This window comes from Chelonia mydas, chromosome 5 (genome assembly GCF_015237465.2).
Source record: "Chelonia mydas isolate rCheMyd1 chromosome 5, rCheMyd1.pri.v2, whole genome shotgun sequence".
Lineage (NCBI taxonomy): Eukaryota > Metazoa > Chordata > Testudines > Cheloniidae > Chelonia > Chelonia mydas.
Window position 1 is genome coordinate 122,114,041 of NC_051245.2, and position 19,628 is coordinate 122,133,668.

Below are 19,628 nucleotides of genomic sequence, written 5' to 3' on the forward strand. Positions count from 1 at the left end.
ACAAGTAGCGGTCACTCTGCCTCTTGGGAGGATGGAGACTGCAGATCAATATGCATTAATAACAGGCAGTTCTCTGCAGCAGCATGCACTTAACGCAGCGTTTTGATTTGGGGATTTTTCCCTCCAGGGATACACTCTGGTGGCTCATAGCAGCCCAGAGAAATGCCGAGAAGATCTGAGAGCTCTGCTTTGGGAGAGGCAATGAAATACCATATTCGTAGTCATGTTGGAACAGCTTTTGTATTTGTGCAATTCCCTGGCCCATGTTGAGCAGAAGATCAGATTAGCCTGTCATAATGATCCCTTCTGGCCTTAAAAATCTATCCTCTGTGTACATATATGGTCCCATTATGGTAGTATCTGAGTGCCTCACAATCTATAGTGCATTTATCCTTCCGACACCCTGGAATAGGGGCAGGGTCCCTTTTACAGTGGGAAACTGAGGTGCAGAGAGGTTAAATGACTTGTTCTGCCACAGACCTGTGACCTTGGGCAAGAACTTGAACCCAGATCTCCGGCTGGTGCCCCAACTACCGAACCATCCTTTCTTCCATGAAAACGCGTCTCCTGTATCGAAAGCCCTGGGGTAGCAGCTGCGATGAGACTGAAGCAGACGAGGCTACAATTGCTTGCTGTGCATTCTCTCTGCAGTCTTGTTTTCAGATGCCAACGCATTTAATCATGTCATGGGAAAATAATGGCCACAGTGTGCAATATCCATAGTGATGGAGGAAAATAACCACAAGCATTTACGCCAGAGATGGCCAATTAGCAGCCCTGGCATGGAAGGTTTCAGAGCAGGGTTGGTTTCACAAGTCTCTTCAGTCTGCACTTTCATTGAGGGATCTGTGAGGGTCCCAGTCGAGGGGGCTGGCTCTAAGATGTGGCAGAATTGTTTGACAACCCTGATCTTTCGCCCCTGGGAGAGCGAGGGGACTGAGGAGAAGAGTCCTCCTCTCATGCTGTTTCTGTAGCAAGCGTGGGGAGAGCTGCTGTGATTCTTGTGGCATCTTGCTATCGGTGAGACAGCAGAGGCTGCAGCAGTTATGGTCCCCCTCGGGTTCCTGAGCTTCATTTGGACCATGTGAGGCAGAGAAGGTCCCTGTAGCATCCTTCCCAGGTTCTACACAGGTCACTGCATGTGGGGATAGAACAATCCAGAAGAAGACGGTTTGCTGAAAGTCACGGTGCCGTCTATAACTCTATACACCTTGCCTTCTATACCTCAAGCCCACCCACCAGGAGAGAACACACATAATAGGATTTGATTTATGCCACGGCACACAGGTCCCCTGCCGTGAAACTTGCACCACATTATGTACGTTAAAACGTTACAGCTAATTACTGAACGAGAGAGACAAGTCATGACGTGCACCCTGAACTTCCACTCGCTGCTGTTAGGTCGGAGGTTGATGATCATGTATGAAAGCCCCGGAAAGGCAGATTAAAAACTGGTCTCACGTTTGCAAGAGCCCATCTCCAGTATGATGCTTGCTTTGAAGATGAGGTTGCTGTGATGACGTTTCAGTGTGTGAAAATTTCCATTGAAGTGTGGTGATTCTCAAGGTATTGCACAACCTCTGCTCTGGTGTTTGCTCCCATGACAGGTGACTCCACACCCTGTAGGAGCTTGGTTCAGTTTTCTGGCCAGCAGCTGCGGATACGGGGTGCAATCAATAACTCTGTTAACCTTTATTTTGTTAATAGAGTCCCCGACTGTCCGTTATACACCACGGGGGCTTTTTGCCTCTTAAATCTAAAAGTTTTCCCTATAATCTGGGATCTAACACGAGCCAGCTATTAAACTGCTGCAGTTCTCGTTTCCAGGAAGGTGAATCTGGGTAAAGAGGGGGTTAATTTTGTGCTAATTTTAACAATTCAGAAGTTACCAAAAAGCTGCCATGGTCCCAGTTCTTCGTTCACTTCGCTGAACAAACGTAATCCAGGTAATAGAATGAGACCCCCAAGGAGTGACTATGTTAATTATACTGCTGCTCTTGAAAGGTTCCTAAGGCCCCCTCCCCCACTCCCACCCTGTAACAAGGTTGGGGGGGGGGTTAAATTGTTTTTAATTATTTGTCAAGGGTTTGTTATTTATAGGAAGGCAGGGAGAGCACAGTAGGAAGTGGCAGTAATAACAGCAGAAGGAAAACAGCCCAATATCGGTTGACCACATGGGCCTGTGACATTCTTTTGGGGACCAGGAAACCACAGTTCAGGCTTCAGCTAAGCAGGATTTCAGGCTGTGGCTAAACACGAGGAGTTTGGACGCTACTCCTTGTGCGCAGACAAGGAGTCCTGGGTAGGCAGGGGCAGAAATTAACAGCTATTACTTTATATGCCGAGGAAGTTATGCTGGACGATCTCCCATTAGAAGGTATCGGAGCAGGCTAGTCCTTCAAAAACATCATCCTAACAATCCCTCGCTCTCCTATAGCACTTTACATCAGTAGCTCTCAAAGTGCTTTACGAAGGAGGCCAGTATCATTATCCCCATTATACAGATGGGGGAAACTGAGGCACAGGACATGGCTTGCCCAAGGTCACCCAGCAGGCCAGTGGCAGAGTGAGGAGTAGAATCCAGGTTTCCCCGAGTCCCAGGCCAGTGCTCTATCCACTAGACCCCACTACCTCTGAAGAATGAGGAGGACAAACTTGGAGCTGGCTCCTCTTTCCATTGAAGTCAATAGCAAAAAGCCCGTTGACTCCAGCGAGAACTGGACCAGCCCCTCAGCACTCTCTCCAAGAGAACGCAGGAAGCTGAATAGCCTCAAGAGCGTCTGTAAAGTAAAGAACATGAAGCTTACAGGATGGAAATGGAAAAATTCAAAGTTGCCTTGGGTGTAAACAAATTCTGCTGTGGGGAAAGAGAGCTTGGAATTCTAGGTGGTGGTCTGAAAGCTCATTATGAGATGTAGACGCAATTCCCTGGTGTATGTCCAAATCCCCTAGTCAGCTTTGAACATCTCAGTGCTAGAAAATAAATCCAACTCCAAGGACTCCTAAAAGGGAATGGAAAGTTTGTATTCATTCAGCTTCAAACACTTCTAATAATCCTACGTCTATGCTAGCACCTTTCCTCAGCACCTGTCAAAATGCCTCACGAAGGAGGTTGGTGTCATTATCCCCATTTTACTGATGGGGAAACTGAGGCACATGGAAGTGACTTACTGGAGGCCAGTAGCAGAGCCAGGATCGGAGGCCAGCTCTCTGGAGTGGCAGTCAAGAGCTCTATCCACTAGGCCATCTCCCTCCTTTAGCGACTATTGGCTTGATCCTGTAGCAATGGGCCAGATAGGGTCCTAATCGAGAAGCAACTGCTGACTTTAAATTTATACTTTGCAAAGTGTTTCAAGAAATAAAACACAGCCCAAAATACTCCCCAGACTTATTCAAAACCCTTGTCTCCTGCGCATGTGGAAAGAATCTCACTTCACTGCAGCCATACATGACAACAAAATCTCACCCTGCAGTTCCATCTGACACAAGCTAGATGTGACTAAGGAATCTTCAGAGTCACAAGCTGCACGACATCTCCCAGAACCCTCCTGTATTTCATTCCTTCCTCCCATTCTCCAGAAGATACGTTGCTGGAGTGTCGGGCGTCATTCTGTCTCCGCATATCATCTCAAGTCATTAGCTACAAAAATCTGTGGCACTGAGCCTGCAAACACACACGTACTTTACTTTACTTTACCCATGTGCATTAAGCTAGGCGTGTGCATATATTTTAATGCCTGGAGTCTATAGGAGCAACAGGAAGCCTGCAATTAACTTGGACTTATTTAAATACTTAGTATTTGTATATCCTATTGCAAAGGAGCCCCAGTCGTGGAACAGGACCCCATTGTGGGAGCACTGTACAAACACAGATCAGACATGTGACAAACTCTCAAAAGAGAGGTTTCAGAGTAGCAGCTGTGTTAGTCTGTATCCACAAAACAAAAAAGGAGGACTTGTGGCACTTTAGAGACTAACACATTTATTTGAGCATAAGCTTTCGTGGGCTACAGCTCACTTCATCGGATGCAGGTAGTGGAAAATACAGTGGGGAGATTTTATATACACAGAGAACATGAAACAACGGGTGTTACCATACACACTGTAACGAGAGTGATCAGGTAAGGTGAGCTATTACCAGCAGGAGGGGGGAAACCGTTAGTAGTGATAATCAAGGTGGGCCATTTCCAGCAGTTAACAAGAACACGTGAGGAACGGGGCGGGGGGGAATAAACATGGGGATATAGCTTTACTTTGTGTAATGACCCATCCACTCCCAGTCTTTATTCAAGCCTAAGTTAATTGTATCCAGTTTGCAAATTAATTCCAATTCAGCAGTCTCTCATTGGAGTCTGTTTCTGAAGTTTTTTTGTTGAAGAATTGCCACTTTTAGGTCTGTAATTGAGTGACCAGAGAGACTGAAGTGTTCTCTGACTGGTTTTTGAATGTTATAATTCTTAACGTCTGATTTGTGTCCATTTATTCTTTTACGTAGAGACTGTCCTGTTTGGCCAATGTACAGGGCAGAGGGGCATTGCTGGCACATGATGGCATATATCACATTCGTAGATGCGCAGGTGAATGAGCCTCTGATAGTGTGGCTGATGTGATTAGGCCCTATGATGGTGTCCCCTGAATAGATATGTGGACACAGTTGGCAACGGGCTTTGTTGCAAGGATAGGTTCCTGGGTTAGTGTGTTTGTTGTGTGGTGGCTGGTGAGTATTTGCTTCAGGCTGGGGGGCTTTCTGTAAGCAAGGACTGGCCTGTCTCCCAAGATCTGTGAGAGTGATGGGTTGTCCTTCAGGATAGGTTGTAGATCCAGACAATCCTGCTGTCAGGGTGCCAATGCCTGAGATGAAGGGGCGTCCAGGATTTCCAGGTTTATAGATCTTGGGTATCAGAATACCCCTGGTCTGCGTTTTAGGGGTGTGTCTGTGCAGATTTGTTCTTGTAGTTTTTTGTTTGTTTGTTTGTTGGCACGCTGACAGCAGGATTGTCTGGCTATGTAGACTCCCTCCTCAGGCCCTACGCTACCTGCACTCCCAGCTATCTTAGAGACACCACTGACTTCCTGAGGAAACTACAATCCATCGGTGATCTTCCTGAAAACATCATCCTAGCCACTATGGATGTAGAAGCCCTCTACACCAACATTACACGCAAAGATGGACTATAAGTCGTCAGGAACAGTATCCCCGATAATGTCACAGCAAACCTGGTGGCTGAACTTTGTGACTTTGTCCTCACCCATAACTATTTCACATTTTGCATCCACTTCCTGGACACTACAGTGCTAATAAGCGATGGTCACATAAACACCACCCTATACTGGAAACCTACTGACCGCTATTCCTACCTACATGCCTCCAGCTTTCATCCAGACCACACCACATGATCCATTGTCTACAGCCAAGCTCTACGATAGAGCCGTATTTGCTCCAACCCCACAGACAGAGACAAACACCTACAAGATCTCTATCAAGCATTCTTATAACTACAATACCCACCTGCTGAAGTGAAGAAACAGATTGACAGAGCCAGAAGAGTACCCAGAAGTCACCTACTACAGGACAGGCCCAACAAAGAAAATAACAGAACGCCACTACCCATCACCTTCAGCCCCCAACTAAAACCTCTCCAACGCATCATCAAGGATCTACAACCTATCCTGAAGGACGAGCCATCACTCTCACAGATCTTGGGAGACAGGCCAGTCCTTGCTTACAGACAGCCCCCCAACCTGAAGCAAATACTCACCAGCAACTACACACCGCACAACAAAAACACTAACCCAGGAACTAACTTGGTTTCCCCCCCCCCCCCCCCCCCCACTCTCCTGCTGGTAATAGCTCACCTTACCTGATCACTCTTGTTACAGTCTGTATGGTAACACCCATTGTTTCATGTTCTCTGTGTACATAAAATCTCCCCACTGTATTTTCCACTGAATGCATCCGATGAAGTGAGCTGTAGCCCATGAAAGCTTATGCTCAAATAAATTGGTTAGTCTCTAAGGTGCCACAAGTACTCCTTTTCTCAGAAGAGAGTGGTTCTATTTTCTAGTTCTCAGGAATATCGAAAATGAATCAAAGAATTCCATCATGCAGTAGAAAATACACTGTAAGCCAGGGTTTGGAAATTCCACTCCCTCACTTGCCACTGGCAAGCAAAGACTGGTGCAGAATCCAAGCTCTTTTAAAAACTGCATCTAGCCCTTGTGGTTGTGCACAAAGCTGGCTGAAACACAGAATTTCCATCCGGTCGGAAATTCTGACATTTCAAAATGTATTTTCCCAATTGGAGCAAAAACAAAACAAAATCAACATGTCCCAGCAAATCAAATGTTCAGAAGAAGTCAGAATGGATACAAAATGTTTTGATATTACCAAAACATCAAACAAAATGTTGTTGATATCAATATGTTCCTTTAACCCTCTGAGGGGAAAAATGTTCGATCTGAAAAATTTTGGACCAGTTCCAGTTGTGAATATTCAGCTGTGCAGTATTGTGTCTGAGTCTGCAGAAAGCACCAGTGCCTTTGCAGCTGCCCATAGCTTTCTCAACTTGCTGTGCAGGCACACGCTGACACTATTCAGTGGGGAGGAGAAAAAGGACGCAAAGCTGAGGTGAGGGAGACTCCCCCATTGAAGGAGCTGTTTGTGCTAGTGGTGGAGTATTTGAAACCTCCTTCGCCATCACAGCAACCAAGAGGCTGGAGTGGGTAGAATATTGAACATTTTCCTGATCCCCACCAGCAGCCAGAGAGGGGGATAGGATGCTCCTCATTGCCAATAGCCAGAAGGGGTCGGAGCACTTCAAACCTATCAGAGACCTGCCAGCCGGAGGCTGATAAAGACGTTCCACCCTGGCGGGCATCCTAGCATTCTCCACTCCTGCACCACCATTTTGGAGGTTGAGGGCAATAGGGCTTCTCTCCAGGAAGTGCCTCTGGCCTGCAGATACCTGGCATTATTTTATACAGCTCTCTGGCTGGCATTGCTCAAGCCCGGCTATCTGATTCAGCAGCAGCATTGCTTCGAAAGAGAATGAAGTCTCAGGGTTTCCCATGAGACATGTCACTTCTTACATTGGCTCTGTGTAGCCGCCCAGCCTGAGGCCTGTGTAATGACACAGACACACCACGAGAGGTCAGGGTCCGTCCTCTTCACGGAGTTTAAGCCCCTCTTGAGTATTTGGCTCCTGGGAGAGCCACGGTTCCTTGGTGATGTGCTGGGCTATAAAATTAGATGCAACGGAGTAAATTCTGCTCCCAGTTACACCAGTGTGATGGGGTTGTGCTGGGGTAAGTGGGGCCCAAATCTGAAAACCTACTTTAGTCCAAGAAGAATGCAGGGCCAAGAGCTCTCGGGCTCCCTGGGCACCCCCAGCAGCGTTTCGGCGCAGAAAGCCCGCTCTGTTGTGTGCCGTAGCTGTGTGTGTGCTCTGGGAGGGAATACCTGCAGGCACGGCTAGACCGTGGCGTTCTGGCGGGGCTCGCGTATCTGCACAGGGCTCCAGGTGCCTATTACACTCCCGCTGCAGCCAGCCCGTTCTGCAGCCTGGCGTGGAGGAGGATTGGGGCTATGACCCAGACTCCTTTGCGGTTGGTAGCAGTGCTGCCTAGGACCAGTCCTGGTGAGTCACTGTGTGGCTGTCCCCTGTGCTGGGGTCTCTCCTCGCCTTTTGGGCACCCCCTTAAGAGGCAGGACGCAATAAGAACGGCCATACTGGGCCAAACCAATGGTCCATCTAGCCCAGTGTCTTGTCTTCCGCCAGTGGCCAGTGCCAAATGCTTAAAGGGGAAGAATTATCAAGTGCGATCCATCTCTTGTTGTCCACTCCCGGGCTCTGGCAATCAGAGGCAATCTGGCCTTACCTTCCTATCTACCCTGCAACTTCAAGCCTTAAGCAGGGGAGACCAGCTCAAACTGCCCATCGCGGCCACGCCTGGTGTTACTGGGAGTTCAGCCCCTGAGATCGGTGCCTCTGTGCAAACCCCAGTGTCAACGTGACTGTCACCCACGTGTCTGACCCTGGTTAACACCCCGGAGAAGCTGCACCAGTGCACATCGTGCTGCACTGATGCAAACCACATCTGCACTAGGGGCTAGCACTGGTGCAATCAAGGGAAAGCGGGGGTGCTGACAGTGAGCTGTCCCCACTAGTCTGGGCTGGGCACATGGCCCCCTGTGCCTGGGGAGTGAGCAGAGCTCAGAGGTGAGCCTGGCATACAGGGATACTCTCCAGCCTCCTCTCCGCCTGCTTTGATCCCTTCACCCCGCTAGACCTGCCTCACAATTCCCCTGAGGGCCCTACTGGCCTGGGTATCGGTCTGTCTCCCACTGTCCCCCAGTCAAGTCTCTTTCAGTGTCAGGGATGGAATTATACAAGCCTTCAGAATCTGAGCTGACAGCTGGGTGCTCCAACTAGGAGGAAGTCCATTCTCCCTACCCATCTCTTGGGGGGGCTCCGTCCTTCGCACCTGGGCACCTACTAGCCAAGGATGGACATGAAACCCCTCCCCGTCCCCTCTGGCTGCAGCATGCTCGTCAGTTCTCCGTGCCCCCCCAGACCTCCCTGGCTGCTGCAGAGCAGGGGGGTGCGGTGGGGTGGGGCTCACTCTTCCAGGTCGGGTCCCCCTTAGAGCGCAGTGGTATGAGCAGTTCTGTGGCACATGCTAGCCCATGTGCCTGCTGGGATGCGGGCAGCAATTTGGTTTGTAAGTATCACAGAGCCATGTGTTGCGTGTTCTCTGTCCGTGACACCATGAGAATCCACACCTCAGGCTGCTGTCTCCATCTGGGGGAGGGTCTTCTGCACCCTGTTTCTTGGTGGTGTAAGGTAACTTTCCTAACTAAGGAAGGAGAAACCTAGGATTTGCTCAAGTAGCCTCCTCGGAGAGGGCACGCGGGAATCCTGCAGCCCCATGTTATTGGACTAGAGGCAGGAATCCCTACAATACTGCCACTCTCTCAACTCGTGATTTTTGAACACCATCTTAAAATGCATGAGATTTCTTAAGATTTTTTTTTTATTTGCCGTTGGGTTCACGTGGTCAAGCTTTTCTGACTGCTGTAAAATGGGTTGTGCATCCATCAGGAGTGGAATTTTGGAACAGAACCTTGTTCCCATTAGCTGAACTATTGCATCAGTAGACAGGTTTCAAAAAGGCTGTTTTCTCTGCTGCTTCTATTGCAGTATGGGTTTGGACCTGTGTGTCCCAGGAAAGCTAGAAATGGGGCCGTCAGAGCTAAACACGCATTTGCAGAACTTACCATATTATTATCCTTACTTGTTTGTTTGCGATAGCACCCAGGAGACTCCGCCCTAAATCAGGGCCCCATTGTGCTAGGCGCTGTACAGACACAGAACACAGACAGCCCCTGCCCCAAAGAGCTGACCGTCTAAGACAAGAGACCACTGATGGATACAGACAGACGGGGCAGCATAAGGAAATATCGAGCCACTACTGGTCAGCCTGTTCTCAGCACGCCAGCAGCCTAACTGTTGTCGAGTGTTGTGAGGCATTGTGGCAGAGGGGGGTTTTAAAGAGAGGTGTGAAAGGGACAATGAGGTGGCTTTGGAGGGGCTCACAGAAGATCCTCCCTAGTGTAAGGATCAGCATGAGAGAAAGTGCAAAGGTGTTTGTTGGGACATGTAACAAGCAGGCGATGGACCAGACGTCGTGGGCTGGGCAGCGGCAGGAGTTGACATCTCGGCAGTGCGTGAGAGATGATCCGTCGGGCGGGGACAGGCTAAGAAGGCAAGAAGTTTGCCCTTCTCTGTCCATCACATCCCACGCAATGTGGTCAAAGCGACATGCCGGGAAAGTGGCTCTTGCAGTAGCGTGTCTATCTCGCAAGGTATCATGTGCAGGAAGTTTGCGGGCTGGGAGTGGGCCGACAGGAAGCATAAAGTATTCACGTTGAAAGGGAATTAACTCTCCGTATGCAGGGAACTGACGCACCATGTGCCCTAATCAACAGCACTGCTTCCTTGTTTTGAACTGCTCCCTAGGCATGTGGTTTTCTTAAATACCCACCTGCAGGGCACTGTAAGCATCCATTAACCTGCTTTGGCATAGCGCTGCAGCCTTGTTTTCTTTTCAAGTTCCTGTTTGAGCTGAAATTTCTCCTCTTTCCTTTTGGAAAGTTCATAAGCGTCCATCCCATCAATCCTAGTTTGTTTCCCAGGTGTCTGCATCATAAAGGTGGCTGCATAAGGAATGCCCTGTTCCTCTAGAGGATTCTTGGCCATCTTTCAGAGACAGATGCAACAACAACATGACTGGAGGAACTGCAGGATCTGGAATTTTATCAGACAGGCAGGCAGGCCTAGAGGCTTCACTGAGGTTGGGTGTCCATACATCCCGTTTTGGCCGGGACTGTCCCTTTTTTAACCCCTGTCCCAGCCGTGCAGCCTCTTCTGGCAAAAGTGGGCGTTTGTCCCATTTGCTCTCGCGAGCTGATCAACTTGGAAAGAGCAAATGGGGCAAATGCCCATTTTGTCAAAGAGGAGGGTGAGCGGCGATGCCTGCCGCATGCAGGGCGGGAGGCACGGCTCAGGCGAAGGGCAGACAGGGCTCGAGCGAGCAGTGATGCCAACTCCAGCCTTGCATCTGGGAGGCAAGCAGGGCTTGGGAGGGCAACTCAGGCCAGCCCATGCGGGGAACGGGGGCAGGGCTTGGGCGGAGGGCTTCGGCCAGCCCTGTGTTGGGCAGGGGGGAGCCCTCAGGCTAGGCCCATGTAGTCTCCCGTTTTCCCTTTGGGAAATATGGTCACCCTACGCCAAGGATCTACTGGGGAATGGATTCTACGCCTTTCCTTCTGTCCATCCCGAATGGAGCAGGAAGTGAAATAGGTTACACAGCCGCTCCCTGAGGGCTGAAGAGAAGCCAGAGCAGATCATTGGGCCTGGCCCCTCTCCCTCAGAAGAAAACCTGAGCTAAAAGTGGTGTTTGGTTTGGTGCGGGGGAGGGGTTCTGTTGGGAGGGGTCCTGGGTCAGCCCAAGATTCACTAAACCTCCATGGATTTCATGTTTGGATCTAAAACCAGCTGAATTTACATGGTTCCAGCACAGACGTTTCATACATCTCTTCTGTAGCTGGAGTGATGCTAAATATTATTATTTATTATTTGTATTGCATAGCCCCTAGCTGTCCCAGTCACAGAGCTGGACCCTATTGCGCTAGGAGCTGTACAGACACAACAAAAAGATGGCCCCACCCCACAAGGGCTTACGCTCCGAGTATAAAAGGAGACACAACAGGTGGATGCAACAGCTATATTCTGGTTTTCTTTCTACAGCTTAATACCAGTTTTCGGCTTTCTAGATTAAAATATTTTTGCGGTGTCCCCTTTTATTTTTGTGTATTGTGGATTCAGTGATAGCGTACAACTTTTTCTGATCTTCTAGTGTGTGAAAAGTGACTCTAAACATGGCATAGTGGTATGCTGGATTTCTCTTCGAAAAAATGCATTTTTACCTGTAAATTAACTGACTATGGACGTTGTGGTAACTGTAGACTTGTAAGTTCAACTTGGGATCTGAAAGTCAAGCTGAGCCCTTTCTGTCTCATCACTAGACAGAGATTTTGTAGCTGAAGTTCTGGCTAATAAAAATAATTTACAGAATTCATCTAGCTCCTGCTTTCATAGCTAATTAGATCTGCAGAGCTAACGGGACTAAAAAAAAAACTTATTTCTGCCTGTAAAAATCAGCCCCTGTAACTCTGAATAGACAAGAGAATGGATCTGTTAAGAAGGTAGCCATTTTGATGTAATCGTATATCTGACCAGAACCTTCAAAGGACATAAATGAAGTTACAGTAAATGGAGCTGAAAAAGCATCTGTGGTATGTAGTCCTACTCTAGAGATGGGGACCGAAGCTCTTGGAAGGAATTATAATAATGTATATAAATATTGCCTAAATAACTGACAAATAGGAACAATTTGTGTGCAGGCAGCTTTCTGGAAGTCTTGTTTTTCTACACCAAAATCTCTACATCATCAAAAAGAAAACTCCAGAGAACTGATTTGGTAAGAATTGGAGCACAGTCCCCCTGACCCTTTCTAGGACCGTAGCAAAATCAATCTTCAAGGCACCAGTTCTTCAAACAAAAATATACATGTATGGATTATTCTTTTATTGCTTGAAATTGCTAATGCAGTCTGGCTGTTGATGCAATTTATTGTAGTTGTACGGTAAAATGATACAGCTGCATGGCTAGGTTGTATCATGGGCCCTCATGGCCATTTTTCAATATTGCCATAAACTATTAAGATCATAAAAGATCTTAATGTAAAGTGTTTGCCCAGAGACACAGGGTAATGAAATCTAGAGGGTTAGCATTGTCTTTAGAGGTTAGTCGTTCTTGTTCGAAAGCTTCTACACCCAGATGTTCAGTGATTTGACTTGAATGTTTTGGAGGAGAGTAAGAGTGCGTGGCCGTCCCTCCCTGTCAGTCTTGGAGGGAGGCCACACCCCCTCGCTGTCTTGTTCCACAAAAGGCAGTCTGGAAAAGGGGGTGGGGATTAGCTATCTCTGGCGCCCAGGCCCTCTGAGCTGGGTTGGGCAATAAGCAGTCTCTGGGGCACAAGCCCTCAGGCAGGGTAGAGCCCCAAACAGTCTAGAGGTCTCTGGCCCTCAAGCAGGGAGGGCAGTAAATAGTCTAGGAGCTCAGGCCCTCAGGCAAGGCAGAGCACCCAATAGGCTAGGGGGCTCTGGCCTTCAGGCAGGGCAGAGCAGTGAATAGTCTAGGGCCCAGATCCTAGACCCTAGGCATGGCGGGGCACCAAGCTGCAGCCCTCAGGCAGGGCAGCGCTGTACAGGATCTAGTGTCCTAGCTCTGGTGGATGGTAGATTAACACAGGCCTCCTGACCGAAGGTGGGGGAGACTGCCACCCCGGGGATGGAGTGGTAGGGGGACCTGGGCCCACGCTGCTCCTCCAAGTGCCAGCCCAGAGCCCTATCGGTGGCGGAGCATTCTGCCACTGGGTCAGCAGGGATCCAGCCGCAACGCGGCCAGACTACAATCGGCTGTCCCTGGGCCACTTCCTCCCCTCCCCTCGGGAGGTACCTGGATCCGGGGTCATCCTCCATCTCCCCGGGGTACACCACCAATGGTAGTCCCAGCAGCTCCTCGGTGTCTGGAATGGCGGTGGAATCCTCGGTGTCTGGAAGCTCAGGCAAGTCCTCGGAGGTCCTCCTCAGCGTCCCACTCCAGCAGCAGTGGAGAACTGTCTGTCTCCCTCGGCAGCTCCAGCACAACTGAGCTGCCAGGCCTGCCTTTTGTACTTCCTACTCCTGTCCCGCCCCTCTGCTTTTGGCAGGGTGGGTGTGGCCTTCCTGGTTCCGCCCACCAGGGGGCGGGCGGTGGTCCCTCCCTGTGAGTCTCAAAGGGGGGCCACGCCCCTTCACTACAATGAGGTTCTACTTTAGTCGTTAAGAGAGATTAATCTAACCAAACGCAGGCAGTCCAAGAATTAGCAGACCTCGGTACAATTAATTATTAGTATAGCATTTAGTTTTCAGCCACTAATTTTAACACCATTCCTCCCAGTGTGAATGAGCTTGCCAGTCCAGTTCCTTGTTTAGCTGTTAATCTCCATAGGATTTCTGTGGCTACCCAGCCAGTATACATATTTAAAATGAGACAGAATTCTGTCACAGACAGGGCATGGGGCTGCTCTCTGCAGTGGACATTCCTCTCCCCAAGATATCTGGAACCTCCTCATCCAGCCAGAAACATTCCTCCAGCCTGAAGAATGACTCCGTTCTCCTTAGCACTAGCTGAAGTCGATGTGGGTAATGACCAGCACAATCAGGTGGTCAAAGGCAAAAGCCCAGCCAACGATGAAGAATAACCAGAAGGGTGTTCCCCTGCACCCCTTAGCCAGGTGGGCTCATCCTCCCCAGTGTTGCTGCCTATGTATCAGGATTTCTTTGAACATCCACTGTTAAAGCTGTTGTCAGGTTGGACCTACATATTTCTGCAACTCACAGAAGCGTTGGCTGAACTTAACATTTAGAATGTGGATTTGCAGGTACCTCAAATTGTAATAATGTGGAGTCATTGCTACAGAGATGGGGGAGCGCTCCTCCAGAACTAGGCCATAGAGCTGCTTCAGTGCTCTGAAATAAGGATGCTCTTTTGCGCATCATGATTGTCTAAATCTTCTCTGGAATCTGCAGTGACTAGCCAGAATCAGTTTCTGTAATGAGGCACTAGTGCTGCAGGTGGCATCCGATAACTGTACTAATAACATTCACACAAGGTGCAGGGGATAGAATGGTAGGAAGTTCTAGATGTATTAACTCTTTCTGTTGGTAACACTGTATGTTTTATCCGGCAGTTTTCAACCTGTGGCCAATGGACCCCCGGGGTCCATAGACTATGCTTCAGATTTCCCAAGGGGTCCACACCTCCATTTGAAATTTTTTTAGGGATCTGCAAATGAAAAAAGGGTTGAAAACCCCTGGTCTACGGCACCAATTTGTGGGTTTATACAGAGTAATTGATCTCTTTCCACGTGTCCCTACATTATAAAGTCGGTCACATTTTGAGCATAGACTGCATAATACCTCTGTTTAAAAATACATGAGCAGTATTGTCAACCCCAAGCATTTGGAAAGTGAGTTGGGATCTCCCAAAATCATGAGCTTTAAAAAAATAATAATGAAGGCTGGGTCCTTTTTATTGTTACCTTCTGGTATTGGAGGCACTGGGGCTTTGTGTTTTCTAGTTTTTCTCTGCAACGAGGGCTAGAAACTTAATTTAAAACAAAATAAAAGTTGAGAGTCTCATGTATTCACACGAATCCAGGGGAGATGAGATTTGTGATTAAAACCATGGGAGTTAGCAACTGCCTCAGGCCAAATCCTGCCTCCCAGAATACGTGACTCAAGAATGGGCGCACGTGAGATGCGCTAGGCTAAGCTTCCTGCATTCAGACAGACCCTTGTGCAAATTGTTCCTGCTAGTAGCACACACTTGCACAGGGTGACTTGGTCAGTGCCGAATATGGCCAAACATGCAGCCCGTGCCCCTGATTCTCATGCTGCTGGCTGGAACACCCCACCCCAGGTCCTGTGCAACTGTTCCCAGGTTCTAGCCCATTCAATGGAAATGCCTTGACAAGAAACTTCCCTACATTTTAGAAGGGATGTCGACACTCGTGCTTCAGGGCTCCCCTAGCAGCCTGGGCCTAGGAATACACCTCCCTGTATGGGCAGGTAATCCCCTAACTGTCTACTGCAGGTTTGTTGCCCCTTGCATCTGGTACTGGCTTCTGTCTGAGACAAGCACTGGACCGCTGGTCTGATCCAGTCTGATGATTCCCATGTCCCTAAGTTTGTAATAACCTCTGTCTTCTTCAGGTAAATGGAAGATCTGGAGACTAACTTATTCCAAGCACGCAAAGCCTGTAGAATAGAACAAATGGTAGCAAGATGGCTCCGTCGATCTCGGGATAGCATATCCAGGTAAATACATTTTCATGAACAGGATCTTTACTAGTCGGGTGCTGAACAAACTGGTTTCCAGCAAGCTAGGGAAGGTCTTAGATCTCGGGTCTGATTCCTCCCTTTGTTCATTTCAGGGAACATGAATTCCATATGTTCTAGAACGTAATATGCATTACATTTTTAAGCAGCCCAAAGCTATTTACTGTGGGCCAGATGCTGCTACATTTACATGGTGGGCAGCGCCTTGCTATGCAATCCATCTCACTGTAATCAGTAGGATTATGTGTGGAATAATGAGCTACCCAGCCTGGAATGAGGGTGGCCAGGTTTGGCCCTGTATCAACTGGTTTCTATTTCTCTTTGCCATGTGCCATTTCTGTGCCTATTTTAGGGTCCGATTATGGCACTCTTACTGGAGTAGCATTGTATGCAGTGAGCAGCCTGGCCTATAGCGTCTTTGATCTCACCTGAGCTTTCTTATACGTTCCCTAGCTGCTAACATGATGTGTCATATCTAACATGAGATTATTAATAGTGATGGGCCAATAATGGAATTTTTTGGTTCACTGAAAAATTGGGGGAGGGAGAATTGTTTTGCGTCAAACTGAAAATGAAAATGTTGCTCAGGGATTTTCGGTGACTCAAAAAGTTGAAAAACAAAGGAATTTAGGGGTCAAACTAAATGTTTGATTTGCTCTGAAACAAAATGCTTCATTTTGAAGTTTGAAGATTTTCAAATGTTTTTAATAAAATTGATGGAAATTTGAAAACCAAGTTATTTCAAACCAAACTGTTTTGATTTTTCAGAATTTGGGGGGCAGAGAGGATTTGACACAAACATTGGTGAAACAGACACACGTTCGCAAAACATTTCTGTGTCGATCTGTATTTTTCTCCAAAAAAAAGTTTCCAGCAGAAAAATGTGCCCAGCTCTTTGGGTCTGGGGCCCTGTCTCTCCTTCTCTGTCTGTCTGTAAAGCGCCTGGCACATATGTTGAGTGCTATAAAATTCCAATAACGACGGATGTATTCTGCCTTTTAAAGGAAGTTGTTTTCTAGATTAGTCATGCCATAATGTGTAACATACCCAGCATTTGACATAAGAGGTCATTCTGGTGTGGGGTATACCCTATCAGACTGAATCCCAAAAACTTTACCATCAAGATAAGAAGAAATCTCTCAATCCCTTAGCAATGCAGAACTGCTCCTTGCAGTACATTTTTCCAGCTCTTTGGCCTGTCTAGTTTTAAATGCCCTAAACCTGAGGGGAGGAATCTTATCTTAAAATTTCCCACTTACCATACTAATACAGCATTAAAACATAACAGAATTTTTTCTGTCTCCATATTCCCAAGCCTCATGGAATGTGCAGCAATGGACCAGTAAACCATGTGATGTCACTTAACACTATTATAGCTTGTCCATTAAGTATTATTTGAAAAGACAGTGTGTCCTTTCTGTCTGGAAAATCTGCTCTAGCTCTCTGGGTTTCACTCTCTCCGCTACTCCCACAACACTCGAAAGGGAGCCATCAGCAAAACTCTACCCGTTCGGTAGAAAACGAGGTTGTCAGGTGGAGCATGCAGGTGAGAAGATGGCGTATTCTGGATCTCTCGGCTGTGCTGGGACGCAGCACTGCATGGGCTGTCCATTCACACTGCGCAGAATGACTTCTGGAAGCTCTCCCCAGCATGTATCCCTGCCACAGTTATGCCTGTGTGGGGATGCATTAGGGAATATAGTAGAGTATTTAACTGAAGCTAACCTTCCAGACCATTTTGGCTAAGACCCCCTCTTCAGCCTGTGTTCAGGAGGCAGAACAGGACGGCTGCAAGGCCTGGGGCCGGGACCTCGAGTGTCTGTCTTCTAGGTCACTGCTTCCAGTCTGATCCACGTCACGAGTGGTCACGAGTAGTTTCCATCCAACAGCTGTTCAGCAGGTGGCCTGAACCTAGTGCCCCTTTGTTAATCTCATTCCCTCATCTGCCCCCAAGTCCCTCTTGAGTGTGGGTCCCCTTATTGCCTCCTCCCTTTCCCCACCACTGGGTGGATGGAGGGGATGTTCTGTGTCCGCTCTGGGGATGGGGACTCTTTCACTCACTGGCCTAGAGCTGAGCCAACCACAGAGCAAACAGGTACAGCTGAGCGGGCTGGACTCTTCGTCCTCCAAGTTCCAGGCTATGAGGGTCTGGAGCTGGGGTAGAGCTGAGGCCCCCCTTAGCATGTCTGGTTCCTTCTGCCCCAGGCGTGGAGCAGGATGTGAGTGGCTAGAGGCACTGGTCTGAAATGGCTCCCATTCGCCAGAGCTTTCTTTGGCTGGCCGGGCAGGGCCAAGCTAGGGCCTCTGCTCGCCAGGAGGCCCTTGCTCCCCGGATGGGATTCTCCTGCTAGGGGAGGAGGAGGAGAACCAGGAAAAGGGAGTGACTGAGATGCAGCTCCTGGACATAGATGACTGAGAAGGTTCCTCCCAAGCTTTCCCTTCCATCTGTATTGGTCGCTGCCACCCTCCAGACAAAGTATGCGCTCCCATGTGCATAGCAAACCTCTTTAGGACGTACCTCTTATGATGCGTTGTCATCCCCGGGGTGCAGTCTGGGAGCCGTGAGAACTGCTTTGCCCCCTAACCATACAGCTGGGTTGGTCTCTCTCACACTGCTCTGCCGGTGATTCAGCCAGCCTCTCCAGGCCCTGTTATCACCCAGCAGGACAGCAGGTGGCACCACACACTCAACTGAGCTACCTGAGTACTTTACCTAAGCCACTCAAGGACAGACAGAAGACAACAACCAATTTCCCAGCTCCGCAGCCTTGCTGAAGTATAAACCCAGTATTATACCGTCTTGCACTGCACAGGGATTTGTACAATGCAAGCTCATTAATATAGTTCACTTTTCCCTTGATGTGGGGAAGATCTGCAACAGCCTTTTGTTTTCAGAGCTGAGATTTTCCCAGACACTTCACTCAAAACACACTGGTTAATATAAAACATAAAACAAGTTTATTAACTACAGAAAGATAGATTTTAAGTGATAGAAAACAGATCAAAGCAGATTACCTCGTAAATAAACAAAAACGCAAACTAAGACTAACATACTAGATAGCGTTTGAATTAGTAATTTCTCACCCTAACTGATGGTACAAGCAGCTCACCAAGTTTCCATACACAGGCTAGAAATCCCTTTAGCCTGGGACCAGCACTTCCCCCAATTCAGTCTTTGTTCCTCAAGTGTTTCTAGGAGTCGTCTTGTGTGGGGAGTGAGTCCAAGAGATGATGTCACTCCCCACCTTATATAGCTTTTCCATCGGGCGGGACCCCTTTGTTCCAAGCTCAGTTCCCAGTCCAGTTTGTGGAAAAATACAGGTATCAAAATGGAGTTCAGTGTCATGTGGGCTGGTCACATGCCCTTGCATGCCTTGCTGAGTCGTAGCAGTCATTACCCATAGGCTGGCTAAAACATTCACAGGAAGACAAAGCTGTTCCATGGTCCATTGTCTTTGCTGATAGATAGGGCCCTACCAAATTCATGGTCCATTTGGGTCAATTTCACAGCCATAGGATTTTAAAAATCGTAAATTTCATGATTTCAGATATTTAAATCTGAAATTTCAGTGTTGTAATTGTCGGGGTCCTGACCCAACGGGGGGGGGCACGAGGTTATTGTAGGGGGGGATGCAGTTACGGCTACCCTTATTTCTGCACTGCTGTCTGCAGAGCTGGGCCCTCAAGTCACCGCTGTCCGGCTGCCCAGGTCTGAAGGCCACAGCGCAGAAGTAAGGGTGGTATGGTATAGTATTGCCACCCTTGCTTCTGCGCTGCTGCTTGCAGGGCACTGCCTTCAGAGCTGGGCACCCGGCCAACAGCCGCCACTCTCCAGCCACCCAGCTCTGAAGGCAGCACAGAAGTAAGGGTGTCAATACCATGACCCCCTTAGAATAACCTGGTGACCCCCCTGCAACTCCCTTTTGGGTCAGGCCCCCCAGTTAGAAAAATACTAGTCTCCTCCATTAAATCTGTATAGCGTAGGGTAAAAGCAGACAAAAGACCAGATTTCACGGTAAAAGACCAGATTTCATGGTCTGTGACGTGTTTTTCATGGCTGTGAATTTGATAGGACCCTACTGATGGGCCATCAGCACTGTTCAGCTTCTTCATTGTTGTA

General features: G+C 48.4%; 1 protein-coding gene across 6 annotated transcripts in view; it reads left to right on the forward strand.

Moving 5' to 3' along the window:
• The window catches only part of FRMPD1 (FERM and PDZ domain containing 1), a 67,167-nt gene that overhangs the window by 17,428 nt on the left and 30,111 nt on the right, over positions 1-19,628 (forward strand). For all 6 annotated transcript variants that reach the window (XM_043547380.1, XM_043547382.1, XM_043547385.1 and 3 more), the window contains one exon: positions 15,383-15,487. In XM_043547380.1, the coding sequence (XP_043403315.1) occupies positions 15,387-15,487 (101 nt within the window). In that variant the 5' untranslated portion in view covers positions 15,383-15,386. The remainder of the gene's footprint in view (positions 1-15,382; positions 15,488-19,628) is intronic.